At 40.1% G+C, this 20,844-nt stretch overlaps 2 protein-coding genes across 2 annotated transcripts; both read left to right on the plus strand.

The window, feature by feature from the left end:
* The first annotated feature begins 2,270 nt into the window (after positions 1 to 2,270).
* LOC148186867 (apolipoprotein B-100-like) lies at positions 2,271 to 5,515 on the plus strand. The gene is made up of 10 exons (XM_088089747.1): positions 2,271 to 2,283; positions 2,383 to 2,495; positions 2,605 to 2,750; positions 2,867 to 3,014; positions 3,152 to 3,304; positions 3,511 to 3,635; positions 3,750 to 3,835; positions 4,589 to 5,033; positions 5,145 to 5,259; positions 5,342 to 5,515. Exons 1-10 carry the CDS (start codon positions 2,271 to 2,273, stop codon positions 5,513 to 5,515), a joined length of 1,518 nt encoding a protein of 505 aa, XP_087945873.1.
* Positions 5,516 to 5,576: 61 nt separating this feature from the next.
* Positions 5,577 to 17,779, plus strand: LOC121955925 (apolipoprotein B-100). The gene is made up of 17 exons (XM_088089449.1): positions 5,577 to 5,788; positions 5,917 to 6,112; positions 6,206 to 6,385; positions 6,495 to 6,698; positions 6,806 to 6,973; positions 7,067 to 7,272; positions 7,477 to 7,659; positions 7,748 to 7,878; positions 7,986 to 8,196; positions 8,285 to 8,457; positions 8,647 to 8,807; positions 8,896 to 9,005; positions 9,092 to 9,465; positions 9,783 to 15,806; positions 15,905 to 16,016; positions 16,223 to 16,409; positions 16,496 to 17,779. Exons 1-17 carry the CDS (start codon positions 5,592 to 5,594, stop codon positions 17,477 to 17,479), a joined length of 9,801 nt encoding a protein of 3,266 aa, XP_087945575.1. The 5' UTR covers positions 5,577 to 5,591; the 3' UTR covers positions 17,480 to 17,779.
* Positions 17,780 to 20,844: the final 3,065 nt, after the last annotated feature.

Here is a 20,844-nt window from a genome sequence, read left to right on the forward strand (position 1 = left end):
GTGGATTTGAAAGGGGCATCCTCGAAAGGCTCAGTTATTCACAAACCAGTACAGTGCTAGATTCACTACTTTGTGAAAAAACTGCAGGAGTAAATAGTTACTGTGGGCAAATTAGCCACAAAACATCACAGACACATTCAGTACACATTACGGCTCAACAAGTTGGATAAAGTGTATTTACGTTTTCTCTCGGCTGAGAATCTGCATCGCTCATATACAAAGGTCATGGCCATTCCGTGTTGGTTTTCAGCCCTTTCCCTTCTGTGCAAAGTTTTCTATGAATTTGATGAAATTATGGAATGTAGTTGGTGAAATATCTATATCCCTTGCAATTGTGCATTAAGAAACATTGTTCTCAACAGAAGTCAATTTTTTTTGGCCTCATGTGCCACTGAGCAACTGTCATGCAAAATAAACGCGGCCCTGCCTCTGATGCTGTATCCCATTCTCTTTATCCATCCATGTTTGAACATTTAAGTATGGAAAAATAAGTGTCTGGCCAATCCCAAGTGCTCCACCTTCTATCGCTGCTGTTACACAGATGCAGCACTGTCAGTTCAATGTCTGCCCAGTTAGCATGAGCTAAAACTAACACAGTAGCAGCAGTATTATTTCAACAGGGCATCTAAAAAAAAAATTTAAAATGTTCAGGCGCAGAGTGCAGCAGGGTTTGCTGGACTTTTTTTTTTATTCTTGCCCATTTTGTAATGATTGATTTAAGTAATACTTTGAACATGTGTTGTTTTTGCTTTTGTTAAAACTTTTTGAGTGATTGATTGATTTTTTTAAGTGTTAGAGCAAACAAAAACAAATGTGTCATTAAGTTCAGTCATCAGTTTAGGCCTATGTGTGAACTGTTTTGAAATGTTTTTATCTAAAAGAGATAACTACTTTAGGGAATGTTAAACCTAATTTACCGTTTCATGGTGTATGTCTGCACAGCAGATAGAGACTGTAGTCCACTGCTCCTTTCATAAGATGCTTGAGAACAACCTGTTCAAGTTCAGTGTTACAGCTCCTTATCAGTGACTTAGGGGCATAATTCCACAGTTTCTGGGTTATGCCTCTGAGTAAGCATTTTACCTTACGCAGTGTATCTATGGTTTTCAGGATTACACACCAAATAAAATTGAGCAACTGAAAATGAAGTGAATGTTTAAAATCTTTAATATTGGCTGACTATTGGCTTGATTAGGATTAGGGTTTCAACATGTTTAACAATTGATTTATCTACAGAAATCATAATATTAAAGTGTGTGATATCTCAAGCAAATGAATTAATAGTGGAATAAAATGTGCTTATGTAGATGCAGTGTTAATATAAACCCATACAAAGGTGTGTCGTTAGCACACACTGTAATGAGACTTTTGAAAAAGTATTAGAAATGTACAGCTATACATTTATGTTAGCCAAAGAAGCAAGACAACACACTATAATATGACAATCTGAATTTGTACTTTCTTTGAATGATTGTTATTCATTTATTTTTCTTATTTTGTTATTTATTATATTATACATGTATTTCACTAAAAAAACTAAGCTCAATCTAGTGGTTTTTACTCTGGACTAAGAGCCATCAGCACTGATGCATATGAAATCTTGTTATATTTTAGATAAACCCCTCTTTTTGTGTAACTACTTATTTTATGAAGACGGCAACTTGGGTGTGTTTACACATTCTAATACCAAAAGACTGATTCTGAGTCTTTGGAATCATATTTAGGAAAAGCCTTATGAAACTAGTTGCCTTTGTCCCTCCACACGTACGTATAGTGTGGACTTTGGAACTGGGACAGTACTGTATGCAATTCCCACCTACCCCCCATACAGAACACTTTCAGTATAAAAGGTAGATGAGGACATAAAAGCCCTTAGTCTCGTCTGAGTACTCACCAAAGGAGCCCAAAGGAGAGTTGCAGAGAGCCCATTATGGGGAACTCAAAGCTCTGTCTTTCATTGCTCCTAACCACACTTACCTTGGCTTGTAAGTATTTTTTAATTTACATCATGTCACTTTTAATTGTGGATACCAGGAATATAATATAGTATTATAAAAGCAAACATACCAAAGCAAGAACTCTATTATTTCTGTTTAAAGTAAAATTGATTTCTTGCAGGAGAAAAACAAGTTTTAAATGTATATTTCTTCTGATTGCCTTTACAGATGGCCAAGAGGAGCAGGGAAACTGCCTCAGTAAGTTCCACAATTTTCATATATGAATTATACAACTGGAACATGATGTAAATTTCAGTAGTACAAAACTACACAATGTCTTATCCATGTAGCACTTTCAAATCATAGCTGAATTGTTATGGTACTTCCTCACAATATTTGCAGCACACTGGTATCTCATTGAAAAAAACATTATATTCTCTACCAGTAAACCAAAGGTACAAAGCCAACCACAAGTATGAATACTTGTACGAAGCTGAGTCCTTGAATGCTATCGAAGGTGCTTCACATCTGAGGAATGGGCCCAAGGCCACTTGCAAGGTATCAGCTTCAAGGGCTGAATTAATCATTTTACATTTTATCAAATCCATCCAAGGTGCATCATTGCTTTCTGAGCTGTATCTATCAGCTAAAATGATCTTTCAAACAGGTTGAAATTGAAGTACCTCAGACTTGTAGTTTCATCGTCCGCACCACTGGCTGTAGTCTGAGTGATGTGGTCCACATGGACGCAGAGGACAAACCTGTGTTTGGTCTTGCATCAAGCTCTGATGCCTTTGCTGCTGAAATGGAGAGGTACGTTGAAAGCTTTCTGATATACACATATACACATTAATATGCATTAACATGTATAATGCAATGACACACATTAGCTACAGTGCCTAATGGTTAACGTCTAACATTTTCTGTAGATATCCTCTGAAGTTTGTGGTTGAGGGGGTGTATGATGTGAAACTGTACCCTGAGGACGGTGAGACAACAACAATCCTGAACATCAAGAGGGGCATCATTTCTGCTCTGGCTGTGCCTCTGCTGGAAGAAAACAAGAATAAGGACATGGTAAGTCTCCTTAACACAGTATGCTTAAATAATAAATGAAATGAAAAACACAATTCACTTCCTCATGTTCTCAAACACAATTAAAAGGAATGCAATGGCAATGAAATGATAACCAAGTCTGTCCACGCCCCTTTCAGCCAACTATCCATGGCAAGTGCAAGACCAGTTATTACATCAATGCTAGAGAGGACATTGCAACTGACATCGGCCTCACCAGGGACCTGTCCAAATGTGACAACTTTAACCCCATAAGAGATCACACCAGCCCTGTGGCTCTTATCTCTGGCATGGTAAGACATCGAAGAAATACATGTGTGGATCTTGTTTGAAATGCTGACAAATGACATTTTTCCTAATAAGCACCGCTGCTGCACTAATTTTGTTTGACCAATATGTAATCACTCTGCAGTGCAAAAAAAGCAAACAATGGTGCCCTTAGCATCCACATTATTGTTAAAATCATTAATTAAGATTAGCTGACTTTTTTTTCTTTCAGCACTACCCTCTTGCCCAGCTGGTCAGAAGCTCTCAGACCTGCAACTACAAATTTGACAATGAGAAACAACACATGACCTCTGGGTCCTGCACTGAGAACCACATCCTCATACCCTTCTCTCACAAGTAAATCCAGCCTTGTCCAACTCCAACCTGTGCTCCATTATATAGGTGTACACACTGATATATCTTGTCCAGGGATTCTTCTGTACTTTTCAACCTTGCTTTTTATTTCCACAGGGGAGAATACGGAGTTACCAATGTTGCAAAACAAGAACTGACTCTGGTTGAGGTTTCAACTTGCAACAACAGAATCTTTGACCACAGTAAGCTCCTCCCTTTATCTCTCCTTTTAAATTAAGGCAAAATCTTATTTCTGCCAGGCATAAGACTGGAGGGAATTGTGCATTCAGTTGAGTTTGTGCATGTGTGCATCTGTCTGTCCATTGCTAATCTTGTACACTGGACTCATCAAACTAAAATCTTTTGTTCACATCGTATGTATGAATGGCCACAGTCCTTTCATGGTTATGGTGATTCACAGTTTTGGATTGGGTGTTTTATACCATCATTGCCTGCTGACTTCTCACTCCTCTTACTGTACGTTAGGGGTCACAAGTGATAGACAACTACTAATCACGCAGCAAAAGCCACAACCAGCAATATGCTAGCCTAAAAACAAACCTTGTTTAGTCTGTTTAAGACCACATTTTGGCCTTTACTGCTTTCAAAAACTGACATCTGTAGAAAATTTTGGTCATACTTTGAATCATACCCAATATGGTTTGATTCACTCAAGGTATGCCTGATAAGAGATGAATAAATCCCTGTTTCTTTACCAGCAACTTCACTGGAAGGGAGCCAGAAGGGACAATTAAGTGAAAATAAACTCTTCTTTGTTGCACAATTGTCATGCATACAGGCTGGACACTCAGCCAATTTTGTACTTCCTATTCCTCATACCCATGCCCCCAGAGACACACTGGCGGAGATCTGCACTCGACTTACTGCACTTTTCTACTTTAAAATGCAAGTAAGATATGAGTAACTTATTTCAACCTTTTACTTGTGTATCATAGGTGATATTGTCAAGGGTCTTCACATGGACATTGTTGAGGACAGGAGCGCTGTCCAGGATAAAGATGCAGCTCTGAACCTCCTGAGAGAACTGGCCACTCTGCCCAAGACCGAGGGTGAGAGGAGGGCCAACCTCTTCCACAAGCTTGTCACCATGGTCCGTGGAATGAAGACTGAGACCCTGAGTCCCGCCATTCCAGAGGCTCTTGCAGTGTCCCGTGTCCTGACCTACCAGGTTCTGGTCCAATGTGGAACTCCTGAATGCAGCAGTGCAATCATGCAGATCCTCAGGACTTTCGACAGCTCCTCGCTCGAGGTTGATGCCAGTGTTTTTGCTTTGGGACTCGTGTCAAATCCCTCTGCCCTCTTGATCAATGACATGCTTGAGATGGCCAAATACAAGCCCAGCAAGCCCATCATGTATGCCCTGAGCAATGTTGTCAAGAGGTGAGCAAAGTTAACATTGCATATCTGAATAATATTTCAGCAGATATTTTCCCTATTTCTGTAAAATGAGACATGGGCTTTAAATTCGTAATGTGTTTTTTTCTTCAACAGGTTTTACAAAACTCAGGAAAAACTGATCCCTGAGATTTTCTCTGTTGCTGAGTTCATGGCTGCCCAGTTGGGTGACTGTTCTGGTGACAAGGAAAACACTTTCATGACACTGAGAGTGGGTAGCCTTCCCTACAGATCAACATTTAAATGAAAGCAAAATGCAATGAGCACAATATTAAAGCATCCTTTGATTCTAGGTTATTGGCAACATGGCTCCAGCTCTGGTATCTGCTGGTCCCGCACTCAGATCTGCTGTGATCCAGTGTGTGAACCAACCTGCAGCTTCCCCAGCTGTGCAGCAGGCTGCCATCCAAGTGTTCAGGCTGACTCCCGTCCCCGAGGAGGCAAGTCAAATTATTTCAAAGCTTTGACACATCATTGAAGGAATCACCTCTACTGGTTACTCATTTTATCATTATTTAATGGTCACAGGGCAGAGAGGTTCTCATGCAAGTGCTTTTGGATAGCGCCAGCCCCATGCAAAAGCGCATTGCTGCCTATCTGGTTCTTATGAAGGACCCCAAGTCCACTGAATTGGCCCAGCTGGCTAATGCCTTGCCCAATGAGCAGGACAAACAAGTCAAGAGCTTTGTGATCTCCCACATTACCAACATCTTGTCCTCAACTGAGCCAGAGACCCAAGAGTGAGTGAAAAAAGCAGTCACAGCTTTTAATTTTTGTTTCTTAAATTTGTTGTTTCACTACATAGTGAGTTGGTGTCCCAGTTTGAATACAATCTGATTTTAAACTACAATATTTGTCTTTTTGATAGACTGAAACAGAAGATTCGTGATGCCCTGCAGGGTAATGAGATCGGACCCACCATGGACCCCACCAAGTTCTCTCGCAACTACAGGCTTGGATCTGTGGAGGGCAACATGATCTTTGAGGGAACCAGCTACCTGCCCAAAGAGGCCATGCTTGACATGACTCTGAGGGCATTTGGCTATGACATCGACATGATGGAGGTAAACATTTTTAACTGTTTTGACAAGATTTGAACGTTAAGACAAGTTTTTCATAAGCTAAGTTGTGACAGTTAAAATGTGTCACCTTCACAGATTGGTATGGAAGGAAAAGGATTTGAGCCAACCATTGAAGCCTTGTTTGGAAAGAATGGCTTCTTCCCTGACACTGCCCTGAAGACAATGTACTTTGTCTCCGACAACATGCCACTCAAAGTCAATGAGATCCTGCAGAACATCCTCCCTGCTCTGAAGAACAACAGGATGAAGAGACAGGTATTCAAACCGATCTGTTTTGTACACATGATTAAAACAACTGTAATAATGATGATCACTTTTCCAGAAGGGAAAAAAATTGTATTAGAGCATGCACTTCTATGTCCAGGCTTCCCAGAACTTGATGAGGGAGATCGGACGCAACCTCAACAAACTGGTCAGGGAAATGAAGACAGCAGAGTCCCCAGAGGCAATGGTTTATTTGAGGCTTTTGGGAAATGAGCTGGGATATTTGAGGACCAACGAAATGGAGGAGATGGCATACTCTGCTGCCATGATGATTGACAGCATGTTCAAGATGTTCCCAACTGATGTAAGGAAGTTGTTTCTTTAAAAAGCATCACTGACATAAAAAAAAATCATTGTAACTTAGAAATTATGATTATTATTTAAATGTCCTATGTATCTTTTTTGTCAAAGATCATGAAGGCACTGATGACCAAGGCTGATAACACCATCTTTGCCCACTACATCTTCATGGACAATGAATTCTTCCTGCCCACTGTCACTGGTGTGCCTCTGAGGATTGCACTGTCTGGTACCTTCACCCCTGGCATCAAGGGTGGACTTCAGATTGCCCGTGATATGGTAATTTTTAAAAAATGTGTTTAAGTGACACCAATAACTTTAAATAATAAAGCCATCAACACAACTCCAAATTTCACCTTTTTGTCCATGCAGAGTGAGGTGACCTTCATGCCTTCAGCTGGCATTGAGTTTGTAACTCAGATTGGCTCCCACATCCCTGAATATGTCAACTCTGGATTGGAGATGCACACCACCTTATTCCATGAAAGTGGTCTCAGTGCCAAGATCTCCATGGATCGTGACAATGTCAAGCTGACCATCCCTGCTCCAGTTAATCCTATCAAGCTCATCAAAATGACGTAAGCCGAAGTAAAAACAAAACAATGTTATCTAACAAGGTTGAAGAGAGCCTTGTTTGTAGTGCTACATTTTTTTCTTTCTATAATCCTTACCTCATACAAATACTTTTGAGGATCTTATGACTTTGCAACAATGTCAACTTTTCTACATTTAGATTAAAACAGCCAAAATTGCATTTTAACTTTTCTACATTTGAAATTTAGAAACACCCTGGTGGCAGTGACTGGATCTGAGGTGAAGACCATCCCCCCTATGGTGATGGACAAGGTTGATGTCAGCGAGTGCACTCCCTTCTTCACTGGAATGAAATACTGCACTGCTCTGCAGTACATTGATGCTTACTCTCAGGAGACCGCTCCCTACTTCCCCTTCACCGGAGACAGCAAGTGAGTGAGATTTTCTACCAACATATGATTGTCGTTTAAAATAAGATTACTTTGCAATATTGGCCTATTAATTGAAATATCTTCACAGATTTGCTGTGGAGCTCCACCCCACTGGTGAAGTCACTGAATACACAGCCATTCTTGCCTACGAGCTCCTCAAGGAGGGAGAAGAGGGCCGGCAGAAAGTTGACACTGTCAAGTTTGTTCTGAGGGCTGAAGGTAATGTACAATATTGGAAAAAACCTTTTTGAGTTTTCACTAGTTCAATTTGGAAATGTTCTGTTTTTTGTGGATTTAACAATAAGAACCTATTGGTTGGTCAACAGGTGCAGCACCCACTGAAGCCAGAGCAATCATGAAATATAACAGAAGGAGGAATGTCATCACAGCTGACATTGAGATCCCTGACTACGATGTGGAGGCTGGACTCAGACTGGGTGTTGTTGATGGAAATACCAAGGGCAAAGGAACTCACTCCATCTCTCTTGACTTGATAAACAAGAACGTCCCTCAGCTCTCTCTGGTTGGCCGTGCCAAGTAAGAAATCTACCAAAAGTCCTCATAATAAAACATTCATTTCACCCTCATCAATGAGAGCATGCTAACTTCTCGGTACATTTTTCAGTCTGAAAGCCATGAAGGAAGGGATGCTGCAAGTCCAACTCCTTGTCCCCTCAATCAATGCTGATGCCACCGTCACAGCTAACATGAAACGTGATGAAGACTTGGAATTGGAGCTTAAGAGTGAAATCAAGGCCATGACTGTCACCTCTGAGCAGAAAATCACAATGAAATACGGTAATGTGATTTCTAGTTACTCTATCTAAAAAATATTACATGACATTTCATTTAATAGTTGCTGACTTATTGGACAGGTGTATGTAAACTTTGGTTTTGTGGATAAAATTTAGGACCCAAAATATGGTACAATGTCAGAAAGATTTCCTCATGTTTTAGGATTCAATTGATTGTTCTCTATCATTGCAGATGTCAGCAAGATTGAGGTTGAGTTCAAGTCTGATGTTAACACTGACACATCCAGCTGGCCACAGGCTGATATGATTGATATGTATGGCAACCAGCTTCTTGACATGAAGGTGGGAGAAACCGACATGAAAATGCGTCACATCTTCAAGAAGTTTGGAGAGGTATGAATCTTGGATTCAACAATTCTTAACATTTTCTTTGGCAAAACATTGTGGAGCATGGAAAAAACCCTGCTTGGTGTTTTCTTAGGCAGCAAACAACTACATGGACAAGTATGGCGTGGATATCCCTTACATTCAGAACTTCAGAGTACCCGATATGCCTGAGATTTCCCTGCCAGAAATACTGTTCCTGAATACGTAAGTACAAAAAACTCTGAGCTAAATGTTTAAATTATTACATTTCTCTAAAATATTTATGGATTTTACTTTTGTTTTTATAACAGTGAGGCAAAGGCCGTCTACCACTTCAACGATGAGCGCTTCACCATTGCTGTCCCTCTTCCTCTTGGAGGAAAGTCAACGGAGGAGCTTAACTTCCCACCAGCTTTAACCACACCCAGCTTGTCTCTTCCCCACTTCGGACTGGAGATTGCCTCCATGGAAATTCCCATCCCTGAGCTTGTTTTCCTTGAGAGCCTTACACTGTCCATTCCTCTTTTTGGCAAAGCTGAAGTTTCAACTCAGATGAAGAGTAACCTTTATGACATGGAGGCCTCAATGGCCGCCGGCAAAGATGTTGTGGAGACACCAAGCTACTCAGCTAAGTTTGATGTGAAAGGAACCTCCCCACTCGACATCCTCTCAATAAAGATTGAAGGTATTACATATGAAATATCAATGATGATATAAGAATGTTATGTTATATCCTTTATTCACAGTTGACATTGTCTTTCACTTCTCGTGATGCAGTTTTCTGTTACGGTTACCAACTGCCACTGATGTAAAACAATTTGACTTGATTGTAGTTACAATGGTACAGTATTTTATGCTAAAACCACACTTAACTACTGGACTGTAGATACTGTATTTCTATAAGGTATACCAACAAATGAATGTAAAAGTTTTCACAAAAAGTAATCACACTTTCTAATTTTCTGTTATGATTCATCTTTACTTCTTTTGTGTTTAATTTAGGCTCTGGAATGGTGGCCACCACTGACTCCATCAAGGCCCAGCTGAAAAGCTCTTTGACTCATAAATTCCTTGATGCCAGTATTAGTATTGTTGAGGATGCAACCATCACAGACAAAATTAATTTGAAATCCAGCAGCAAGATTGAAGCCACTAGCCCATTTGGTCTCAATATTGCACTAGAGCACACTGGCATGACTGGAATCAACACTGAGGAAATCTCTGCTGACAGCAACTTCGAGGGAATGGTCAGGGCTGGACCCGTGTATGGCAAGACCATTTCAACCCAGTCGGTTTCCATCTTCCCACCCATGAGAGAAGCAAAGATTGATTCTATTGTCAAGGTGGACTCAACCATTGTAAAAGCCGAAAACACAATTGCAGCAACTCTGGCCAATGGAGAATTCTCAGTTGTGTCAAACACCAATGCCTTTGAAAACACCTTATCCCATGTTGTTGAGCTTTCCTTCAAAGACAGCAAGCTGTCTCTGAAATGTGATGCCAATGCCCTCGCTCTTGGCATGAAGATCCGCAACCTGGCTGAAGCCTCTGCTGGTGCTGGTGAAGTTGTCATGAGAATAGAAACAAATGCAGACCACTCTGAAAACCGTGTTTACTCTCTGCTGAGTGCCTCTCTTGATGTCAATGGTCTGGCTGTAAACAGCAATGCCAACATTAAGCTCCTTGAGAATGAGGTCACTCACAAGGCTACTCTGGAAATGAACAAGGACGGTTTGACCACAAGTGGTACAACCACCCTCCAGAGCCCCCTGTCCCTGGAAAACACTTTCAGTGCTGGGCTTGATGCTTCACAGGCTACTCTATCCATTACCAACAAGGCTGCAGTGCGTGACATCAAGATTGATAATACCAACACTCTGACCATTACTCTCTCTGGTCTTGACTTCAAGTCAAAGGCTGAAGCCACTGCCAGTAAGTATGCCTCTTATGACCATGATATCACCCTTGATGTAAAACCCTACACTGCCACTGCAAATGTCAATAACAACCTGAAACTTCTGGCGGCTAACTTCATTAATGAGGCTCAGCTGCAGGCAGAGCTTTACAAGATGGACCTGACTGGAAGCCTGAAAGCCATTTATGGTGAGGAAGAGATCAAGCACACTTATCAGGTCAATTATGCTGACATGACAGCAAATGCAAAGTGCAGCACAACTGGAAAACTCTTTGGAACTCACATGAGCCACAACACCGAGCTTGAAGTTATTGGTCTTGCTGCCAGGATCACCAATGATGCACGCTTCAACTCACAGCCAATGCGCTTTGACCACACCATTCGCTGCAGCATTGTACCTTTTGATTTCAACCTTGATGCCATTTTCAATGCTGATGGAGACATGACCATGTATGGAAAGCACAGTGCCCAGCTCTATGGCAAGTTCCTCCTGAGAGCCCAACCCCTGGCTTTTGCTAGCTCACATGAATGCAGAGCATCCGTAAACCAGCAGCTGGAAAATGGTTTTGCATTTGAGACCAGGTTTAATAACCAGATGGATACTGTTCTGTCACTCCCAGAACAAAAGTCCAGCTTTAAAACAAAGGTTAAATTGAATAACCACAATTTCGATCAGGAGATGAGTATTTACAACACTGCAGAGAGAACTGGAATTGAGGTTTCTGGCAGCATTTTCACAAACATCCTCAACATAGACTCGACAGAGAACCAGGAATTTACCATCTCTGGCTTCCTCAAGTATGACAAGAGCACAAATACTCACATAATTCAGTTTCCTATAATTGAAAGTATTTCTGCTTTCTTGGAAAGCATCAAGGTGCTTGTTGTGCATGCCGCAAAGACACTGCAAGACTATATTGACAACAATGACATTAGGACCAAACTTGAGGATTTCTGTCAATATGTAAGGGACTTTTATACTAAACTGAATCTAGAAAACAACCTTATTAAGCTGAAACAGAACCTCAATGATTTTACCCAAAACTATGTCATCTCCTTGGAGGATGTGGAAGCCTCTTTGAGAAATCTGAAGTTTTCTGTTGAGAAACTGCTGGCTGAGCTCACTGTTTACATCGAGCATTTTGCTGATCTGCTGAAAGAGATTACTGTTAGTGGCAACTTCCCTGAAACCTTAATTCAAAAGATCCAGGAACTGCTGAATGCCATTAATGAGGAGTATGACATCCAGGCTATGATTGTATATGTAATTGATATAGTGAGGGAGATGATCCAGCAGATTGACCTGGAAAAACTGGAGGGCAGCAGCATTGCATTTCTGGGTGACATTGATTCCAAGTATGAAATCATGGCTAAATTACAGACATTCATGACTGATATGAAACAAATAGTTGAGACCTTCGATGTAGAGAAATTTGTGGCCAGGCTGAAGGAGTACATTTCATCGATCAACTTCAAAACTCACATTGTGGAACTACTGAATCAGATTCCCACAGAGATTTTTAGTGATTTAACAGATTACATTAGGGAAATGATCCAGGACCTTGATATTCTAGGTAAAATCAACACACTCTCTGCCAAGCTAAGAGAGTTTATTGTAAAGTTTGAGGTTGACAAAAAGGTTCAGGCTGTCTTGGAAAAGGTTGCAGAGCTCATCGAGCAGTTCAGAATTGAGGAAACCTTCAGGGCTGTTACAAAGATGGTAAAGGATGCAGATTTTCTTGCCAAATTCATGGAGGTCTTCCACAGTGCTACCAACTACTTGAAAACAACTGAGATTAAGGATATAATTTCACAGTGGAATTTATATATTGGCATTCTTGAGCAGAAATTGAATTCACTTGATTACAATGACGTTTTGGATCACATCAATCAAATGACCGTAAAGTTTACTGCTTATGCGAATGACCTTATAGGGTCTCTTGAAATCCCTCAAAAACTCGAGGCTGCAAGAAATTTTGCCAACTTGGTCATATCCTCAGTTAGGGGTTTTGTAGAACAATTAAGAGAAATTAAAATAGCGGAATTTATAGAATATATCAACAATATCCTTGACCAGGTTGTATTAACAAATCTAAAGGGATTTGCTGAAATTATAAAGCAGGAAATTACAAAACTAGATATCAATGCTGGAATTACCTCTTATCTGCAGTTGACAAGGAATTGCTATACTGAGCTCATAACTACTGCTACTGATAAGTTCACCAATATGGTTGAGATCCTCAAGGACATGGCACCTCAGCAAAAGATTTTCAGTGAGATATTACAGATCATTGAGGGGCTAATTACTGGACTGAAAAAAGCAGAGTTGGACATGCCATCCTTCACCATTCCTCTAACTGATCTTGTTGTTCCTTCCATGAAGTTCAGCATGGATAGGCTTTACCAGTTTGAAATCCCGCCACAGCTGGACATCCCTGAGTTCACAGTCTTGGGCTTCCACACTGTGCAAGCCACCACTATCTCAGCCAATGACATTAAACAGAGAATCATCAACTTGATTGATTACATTCTCAACTTTGAGATGACAATGTTTAATATGGGTGCTTCATTTGGTGACCTGACCATGGGCGACCTTCTTTCTCTGCCCCAATTTACACTCCCTGAGATAACTGTACCTGAGTTCTACTTTCCCATGCTTCCTCCTGTTCCAGCTGAGAAACTTCTTAAGACTCTCGAACTCCCAACATTTAAGTTGCCAGTCATTCCTAGTGAAATTATGATTCCAGGATTTGGTAAACTGAGTTTTGAGATAAAAGTCAACTCCCCCATCTACACTATCAGGAATGCAGCTGAAGTACAAACCTCTCTTGATGTAGATGATACTCCTCAGCTGACAGCTTTTCTAACTTCCCAAGGAACATCTCTCAGTTTTGAAATCCTTAACTTCAACCTGTATTCCACTGCTCGTATTGCTGCTCCCCAGGCATATCGTGTGATTGCTGCCGAGACCCTTAAATTCACTCACGATTTTCTTGTGTTGGACCACCAGGCATCTGTGAAATGTTATGATTTCTCAGCTCAGGCCAAGACTATAGTGAAGGCCACCACAGCACCTTACAAAGCTGAGCTTTCAAATGAGGCTTTCTTAACTACGAAGGGCGGTTTATCTGCCACCTTTGACACTTCCTATAACCATGCACTCAACCTCCCCATCATGAGGTTCACTGGTGAGACATCTGTAACTCAAAAAGCTGTGGTCCACCAGGAAGGTACCTCTATTAAAATAACTGTTGGAAATCAGGGTACTACCACATTCAACTCTCATGGCAATACCCACAAGAGTGACCTGGAAGTCACTGTCAGTCCAAGTACAGTCAAGATGACCTTTATTAGCGACACAGATACAGTCCTTCTGAAGATGAAACAGACTCTGAGTGCTGACACTGTCATCTTTAGTTATTTCAAGTTTGATATTCGCTCTGAAGCAGAAGGCCCAACAATCAAAAACAACCTTTTAGTGGGATCAGTAAATGCCAATCTGCATGACATGAAGCTTGAGCTCAAGGCAACCCAAAGCACAGATTTAATCGGTATTGTCAATGGAGCCCTTAACAGTGAAATCGATGTTTCTATCTGTCCCAAAGGGGTTGTGTTCAGCTTTCAGAATAAGGGAAACACCAAGGTCAATGTTAATGATGCCCTTACAGCCAAATTTGACTTGCAGAATGATTACTCTGCAACCCTCAGGCATGACAGACAACATATTAACACTGTAGCTTTGGCCCGTCTTAATCAGTACAATCTGTTCTTGAACTTAACTGTAGACAACAATCAGAGAGAGGCTGCCATCCTTGCTGCTGTAGAAGGAGAAGCAAACCTTGATTTCCTGACTAGGCCCATGAGCATTCCTGAGATGTATATACCATTTGTTAACTTACGTACCCCAGCTATTAGTGATCTTGATTTGTATGACCAAACTGGGCTGAAGCACATTTTAACAACCACTGAGCAGACAGTGAATATGGACGCCAAGATTGTTTACCAGAAAAGCCAGGCTGCCCCCCTTATTGACGTTATGGGCCTGATCCAGATTCCCTCCGTGGGTAACCTGATCACAGAGCTGTCCGTCAAGTCTGCCATCATTAATCTGAATGTCAATGCTGGTTTGTATGCTGAGGATGATCTTGTGTTCCGTCTGGGAGCTACCACAGCCTCTGTGTTTGAGGGTCTAAAAGCAAAACTTGATGGCACCACCAGTCTGACCACCAAGAGAGGAATCAAGTTGGCTAATTCCCTGTCGCTTGAAAATCAGCACATTGAGGGCACTCATGGCAGCACCCTCAGCATGAGCACTGAGACTTTTGAAACTGCTATCTCTGTGGCTACGGTTGCAAAGATTGCCCTGCCCATACTCAACCTGGAGGCAAACCAAAATTTGGTTGCAGACACCAAAACCAAACCAAATGCTGAGTCCACCTTGAGGATGAAGGCTGATTTCAACATCCCTGTGATCAAGGCTGTTGGGAAGGCTGACGCAGAACACCGTCTGAAGATGGAGGGAACCTTTGAGGATGTTTCCATGGAGTCTCTTACTAAGGCCAACATGGATGGCACAGTGCTTGAAGACTATATACTTCTGGGAACCCTGGATAATGAAGTTAATCTGTACCTGAATAATGATGGCCTCCGCTCCACCTCCAAGGTCACTGCTGATGCCAAGCTTAACCGAGGCACCACCAAAGTCATTGGCATGGATGTAAATGAGAATCTTGCTGTTGAAGCTTCCCTGAGCCGCGTGTATGTAGTGCTGAAGTATACTGAAAACAATGAAGCAAACTTGTTTGATTTCAGCACCAAGGGGAGGCATGTTATCCAGGCCACCATGGATCTTGCACCAACCTCTTCCTTGACAGCTGACATTGAGATTGATATGTCTCAGCCAAGCAGCCTGGGTGACTTCACCATCTTTGAGAAAGCTGTTGCTGATGTGACAGCTGCCAAGCAGAAGATCTCTTACAACGGCAAGTTAGTCAGCCCATTGTACACCACAGACATGTCAGCTGACCTAGAGGGCAATCTTCCTGTCTTCAAAGTCACCTTCAAGTCCTCTGCCACCTCTGTCATTGTCTTCTTGGAATATGACCTGGACTGTAAGTTGTTTTTTGTCAGAGCATATAACTTTTTAATCTTTAATAAAAGCATAATCAGTTTTGTATTTAATTTAACCAAAGTCAATGTGCTTCAACAGCTTCCATTACTATAACCTTTGAAGATGCTGGCGTAAGCCTTACTGGGAAGGCGGTCTTCACTCATACTGATCTGACAGTGGACATTCAACAGATTCTTTCCCATACACTGAGGTAACACTTTAAATGTGCATTGTGTGCTATCTTCTGGATTTTACAGTTGTTATTTGACTTATTTCTCCCCACAACACACCCTTTTTGCATATCCCAAGAGAAGACACCATATAATGAAAGATATTTGATTGTTTTCTGTTAAATAGTTGTTTCTTAGTTTCCTTCTTTACTACAGAGATTTGACACATTCCTGCTTGTCTCTACAGTGACTCTCGTCTCACAATGAATGTGGACATAAACAGCCCTGCCTTCACTGATGTGAACTTGCGTTACGCTGTCCGCAAAGATGGAATCAGCGCCACAATTTCTATCCCATCTACTGGCTTTCTGGGTCTTCAGCTCCATGGAAGGATCCCGTCTCAGATGAATGCCAGGCTTTACGGGCGTTATGCTGTAAGAATCTAATACTTCTATTATATTTGCATATTTACAATGACCAAGACTTCAAGATCTCATTTTGTTTTTTTTCTGTAACACAGTCTGATCCTGGGAAGGATGTTGATGTCCTCACCATCAGAGCTTCTGCAAAGGATGCTGATAAAATCAATTTAAAGATGGTCATCAACATGGATGCTCCCGAAGTAATGCTCAATGGGCTACAGGAAAGACTTCCTGCCATCATCTCTTGTTTTTCTAGCTTTGCTGAGAAATACCAATTGTTCAAACCCACCACTCAGCTGAAGAATAATATAATTTACTATACTGAGGAGGCCTACAACATTGCAAACAACCATGCCCCACATCTGAGCCAGGTGTCCATTCTCTTTAGGAACACTGTTGCTCAGTACCAAAGGACTGTTCAGGTCTTCCTGGATGATGCCATCAAGGTCTTGAGGGAGACCCAGGTCAAACTACCAGGCTCTGAAGAGATGACCCCTCTCATTGAGGTGCTCAATAGGCTGACCACCAGCATTACTACTATGGTAAAGAAGGCAATGCACCTGGTGGCTGTTAATGCAGAATATTCTTTCAATGCCATGCTTGGTATGATCAGAAAAATTCAGGTCACAATGCCCATTGGTGATGTCATGGCTGGAGCCAAAGTAATGGACAAGATTAGGGACTGGGTTAAGACAATGCCTAATCATATTAGAGATATTTTGAAGCACCTGGAGAGGCTTGACTTGTTCCTTGAGAAACTGGGTGACACCTTAAAATTCCTTGTTGAAAAGGCACAGGACTTCATTGACAACAAGCTAAAGTCTGAATCCCTTGATGTGATTGCCTTCTACATCAATGCTTTCTACGACAAGCATGTAAGCTTAATGAAAAAAATCATCAAGTATGCAAATACAGCTGTGGACAATGAGTCTGTAAATGGCAGCATTAATTACATTCTGGATCTTTTCAGATTTGCAGTGAATCAATTTTACAACACTGTTACTGACTATCTGCAGCAGGCTCCTGCTCACTACAGGTCTTATGTAAAAGTTAAGGGTAGAAAGCTTGAGATCAACCTTTGATTCCATCTTCACCAATAACAAAAAAGATTGACGTGCCACTCTTTGAGCTGATACAGTATTAGCTAAACATAAATGTGAATGTGTTCAAAGTATAAAAACTTAAAACAATTGAAAAAATAGTTGAACATTAGCTTTCATGTTTAGTATTATTTAAAAATAGATGCGAAAAACAATGTGTACACATATGATAATGATATGACATGTAACAAAGGCAAATGAAAAAACCCTGTATACCATATGTTTTAAGTCTCATTTTTTGAATTGTGTTTGATAGAGGTGTGAAATAAAGGGTTCACTGAATATTGTCACATTTTATTTTTTTCTGCAATATTTATAAACACTACCACTCACCTCTGCACAGACATTAACAACTAATTATAGATTTCTTACAAGGTAAAAGGTAGATTTATTAGTCATTTTTTTCTAAACTTTTGTTTCGAAAAAATGAAGTTAAAATTAGTCCCTAAATCCTGCTACAAGCATATAAACCACAATGTACGAATGCATGAACAGTCATACACTAAACATTTTTTGCTGGTTGCACTGTCTTGGAATAACAAGACTATTTCATCTATAAATGACTAAAATGTAATTGAAAAAGGGGCAAAACTACTCTTTCTAACTCATACAAGATATAAGCATACTTTTGTCTTTTCTGTAACATACATTTCAATATGTCCCACAATTAACAAAACTAGAATTAAGTCAGATATACCTATATGTCTACAAAGTTAAAATCTATCTAAACATTTTAAAATATGTGGCACCAATCTCCCCCTGACACAGCTGTTATGATGAGCAAACAAAACAACAAAAAAATCGCCATCTTTTGAGCTGTGTTTTTTTAGGTTGGATATATACTGCCACCCCATCATTGAAGGTTTCTATCCATTAGGTCACAAATACATGATTGGTGTGTCATTTAGAAAATAAACTGAGCGCAGTGTTGTAAAATCCATTATGTTGCATATCTTATTCACTTAAAGTTATCCTTTTCAACTTGTCATTGTTTTTTCAATAAAAAAATGACATTTATACCTGTTAGTTTACCTGCCTGTTTGTTTTTGTTTTTATTTGGCATTCTCAATCCATTTCTAATTTTCCCAAAAATTTAATACAATTTAATTATAAAAAAAAGGACATTTGAAGGCTAACATTGTAATTACATGGACCCCAATGTACAAAATAAAGCAGAACACGTCAACTTTGTCTTTAACTCAAAAGTTGGCACATTTGTTCTCCGTACATTGGATATCAGATTCAAGTAATGTCTATTAGTAACCAGAGGGGGTCACTGAAACACAAGGCTCCAGACTAACTTTTTACATTGAATGCACAGGTGCACTAACTTTTTCATTTGGGTGCACCAGCACGTAATTTAGATGTACCCAAAAAATGTTACTGCGCTTTGGCTTTGCAATGATAAATGCTACATTTTTTAAATCAGTTTTGATACATAATGGTCATTTCTTAAGAATTATTTAATTTATTGTATAATGCTGTATGTTAACTTCTTTGCACATGGCACTGGTGCTACAAAGGTTGACCGTTTTTGTAGCAAAAGTTACAAAATTGTAGCACAAGAAAAGTATCAAGTAAGGCCAACTTAGTTTGAGACAATGCAAATTCTTTGTTGAGTTGAGTTTAAAAAGTATTTCTTAAATGACCTTTTAAATTAATGTAGTACTGAAAAAATGCAGTGCAGACATTTAAAAACATAAATTATTTTAAAAATAAATAAATAAATGAACTTATTGCTAAAACTACTGTGGAGGGAGAGAGGGAGAGATAGACTTGTTTTGTCATGAAGCTGGTTTATCAGTAAAGTGTGTATCATAAACTACACTGTAGTCTGTCATCTTGGCAAAGTGACAGCTGACTCATTTGGACGGTTCCAATGCAGGTTGAACGGGCATTGACAGGTCCACTTTATAAATATATATATATATATATTACTTTATGAAATGGTATAATCATCATAGCGCTGCATTTTTATAAGCATATCTATCGCCTGCATTAAGGCGCCATCTCACTGTTGCATGATAGACTACACATACTAAGCAGAGTAGAGATGCACTATCGACTCATCTCACATACAAGCCATCGCCTCAAAAAAAAAAGTGGCTCTGTCTCACACACCCGGCACAACTGTATGTGTGCTACAATTTAATTTATAGCACAATCGACTCTCTCCCCATTTTCAAATCCCGCCTAAAACACCTTCTTAAACTCACTTATTCTGTGTAATCACTGTTGCTAACTTTTTTGTAGCTTTTTTCTTTATATTGTTTACTTTGTCTGGTGACATATATGACATGAGCTTTTATGCTATATTATTGTTGTTGTTTTTTGTAAGATGACCTTAAGTGTCCTGAAAGGTGCCCATAATTAAAATATATTATTATTATTATTATAAGACAGTTTTCTTGCATGGCACATGCCACACTGTACAGCCCTAAAGTTCATCTTTTCATGTGAATTGAAGCCTGCTGCATGACACACTCTGAAGAGCATATTCTTTGTAACTTACAATGCAACTGTTGCGGCTGTGATCTTATCTGCCTGTATTATGGTCATGTAGTAGCAAAACTGTATTACCCAATGTCCATTATTAATTTGGCAGAACCCTAAAATAAATGGCTGCATACTGATTATCGGCAGATTTGGTTCTGCATATGAGCTAACTTAGCTTTCAGCTATTTAAAAACCAACTTAGGATTGATAGGTACCGTTTATAGCAAGTGGATTTCAGACAGTATAAAATACAGTATACAGCACCCTTTGTTTTGTTCATTAAATATAGTTTAAATAGTCTATATAAACCATTTTTAAGATAAAATATGTCAAAATGAGTCTAAGCAAGTTCAACTTAACCCTTAAAACCTTTGATCCATGACTGTCCATCCTTAACAGCACTGGAACATGTTATCAACTAGTTCCCAAAGATACTAGAAGATACCAGTCAGATGTAGGACAATGTTTTTCTCTCTGTGAGTATAATAAAATGTGCACTTGGAATAAACTCTACACATACAGGCTAGTCTATAGCGCCTTCTAGTCATAGCGACCAATTAAAACACTTCACACACACACATATTTATAAAATGTTGCCACCTGCTCATTAGAAAATATAACCATTCACACACACTCACACACCAATGGCTATCAGGAGTTATTTGGGGTTCAGTATCTTTCACAGGGACACTGCAACAGGTATACTGTAGGTGCCAGGGATGAAACCAACCACCCACCGATTAGCAGACGAGCGATCTACCTCCTGAACCACTCCTGAACTATTGTGATGTTTCCAAAGTTACACGCCTATTGCATGCCAGCTCTTACGTAATGTCATGCAACAACTTAAA

The sequence above is a fragment of the Plectropomus leopardus genome, chromosome 16 (assembly GCF_026936395.1).
Source record: "Plectropomus leopardus strain MGB_pleo_1.0 chromosome 16, ASM2693639v1, whole genome shotgun sequence".
In the NCBI taxonomy this organism is placed as follows: domain Eukaryota; kingdom Metazoa; phylum Chordata; class Actinopteri; order Perciformes; family Serranidae; genus Plectropomus; species Plectropomus leopardus.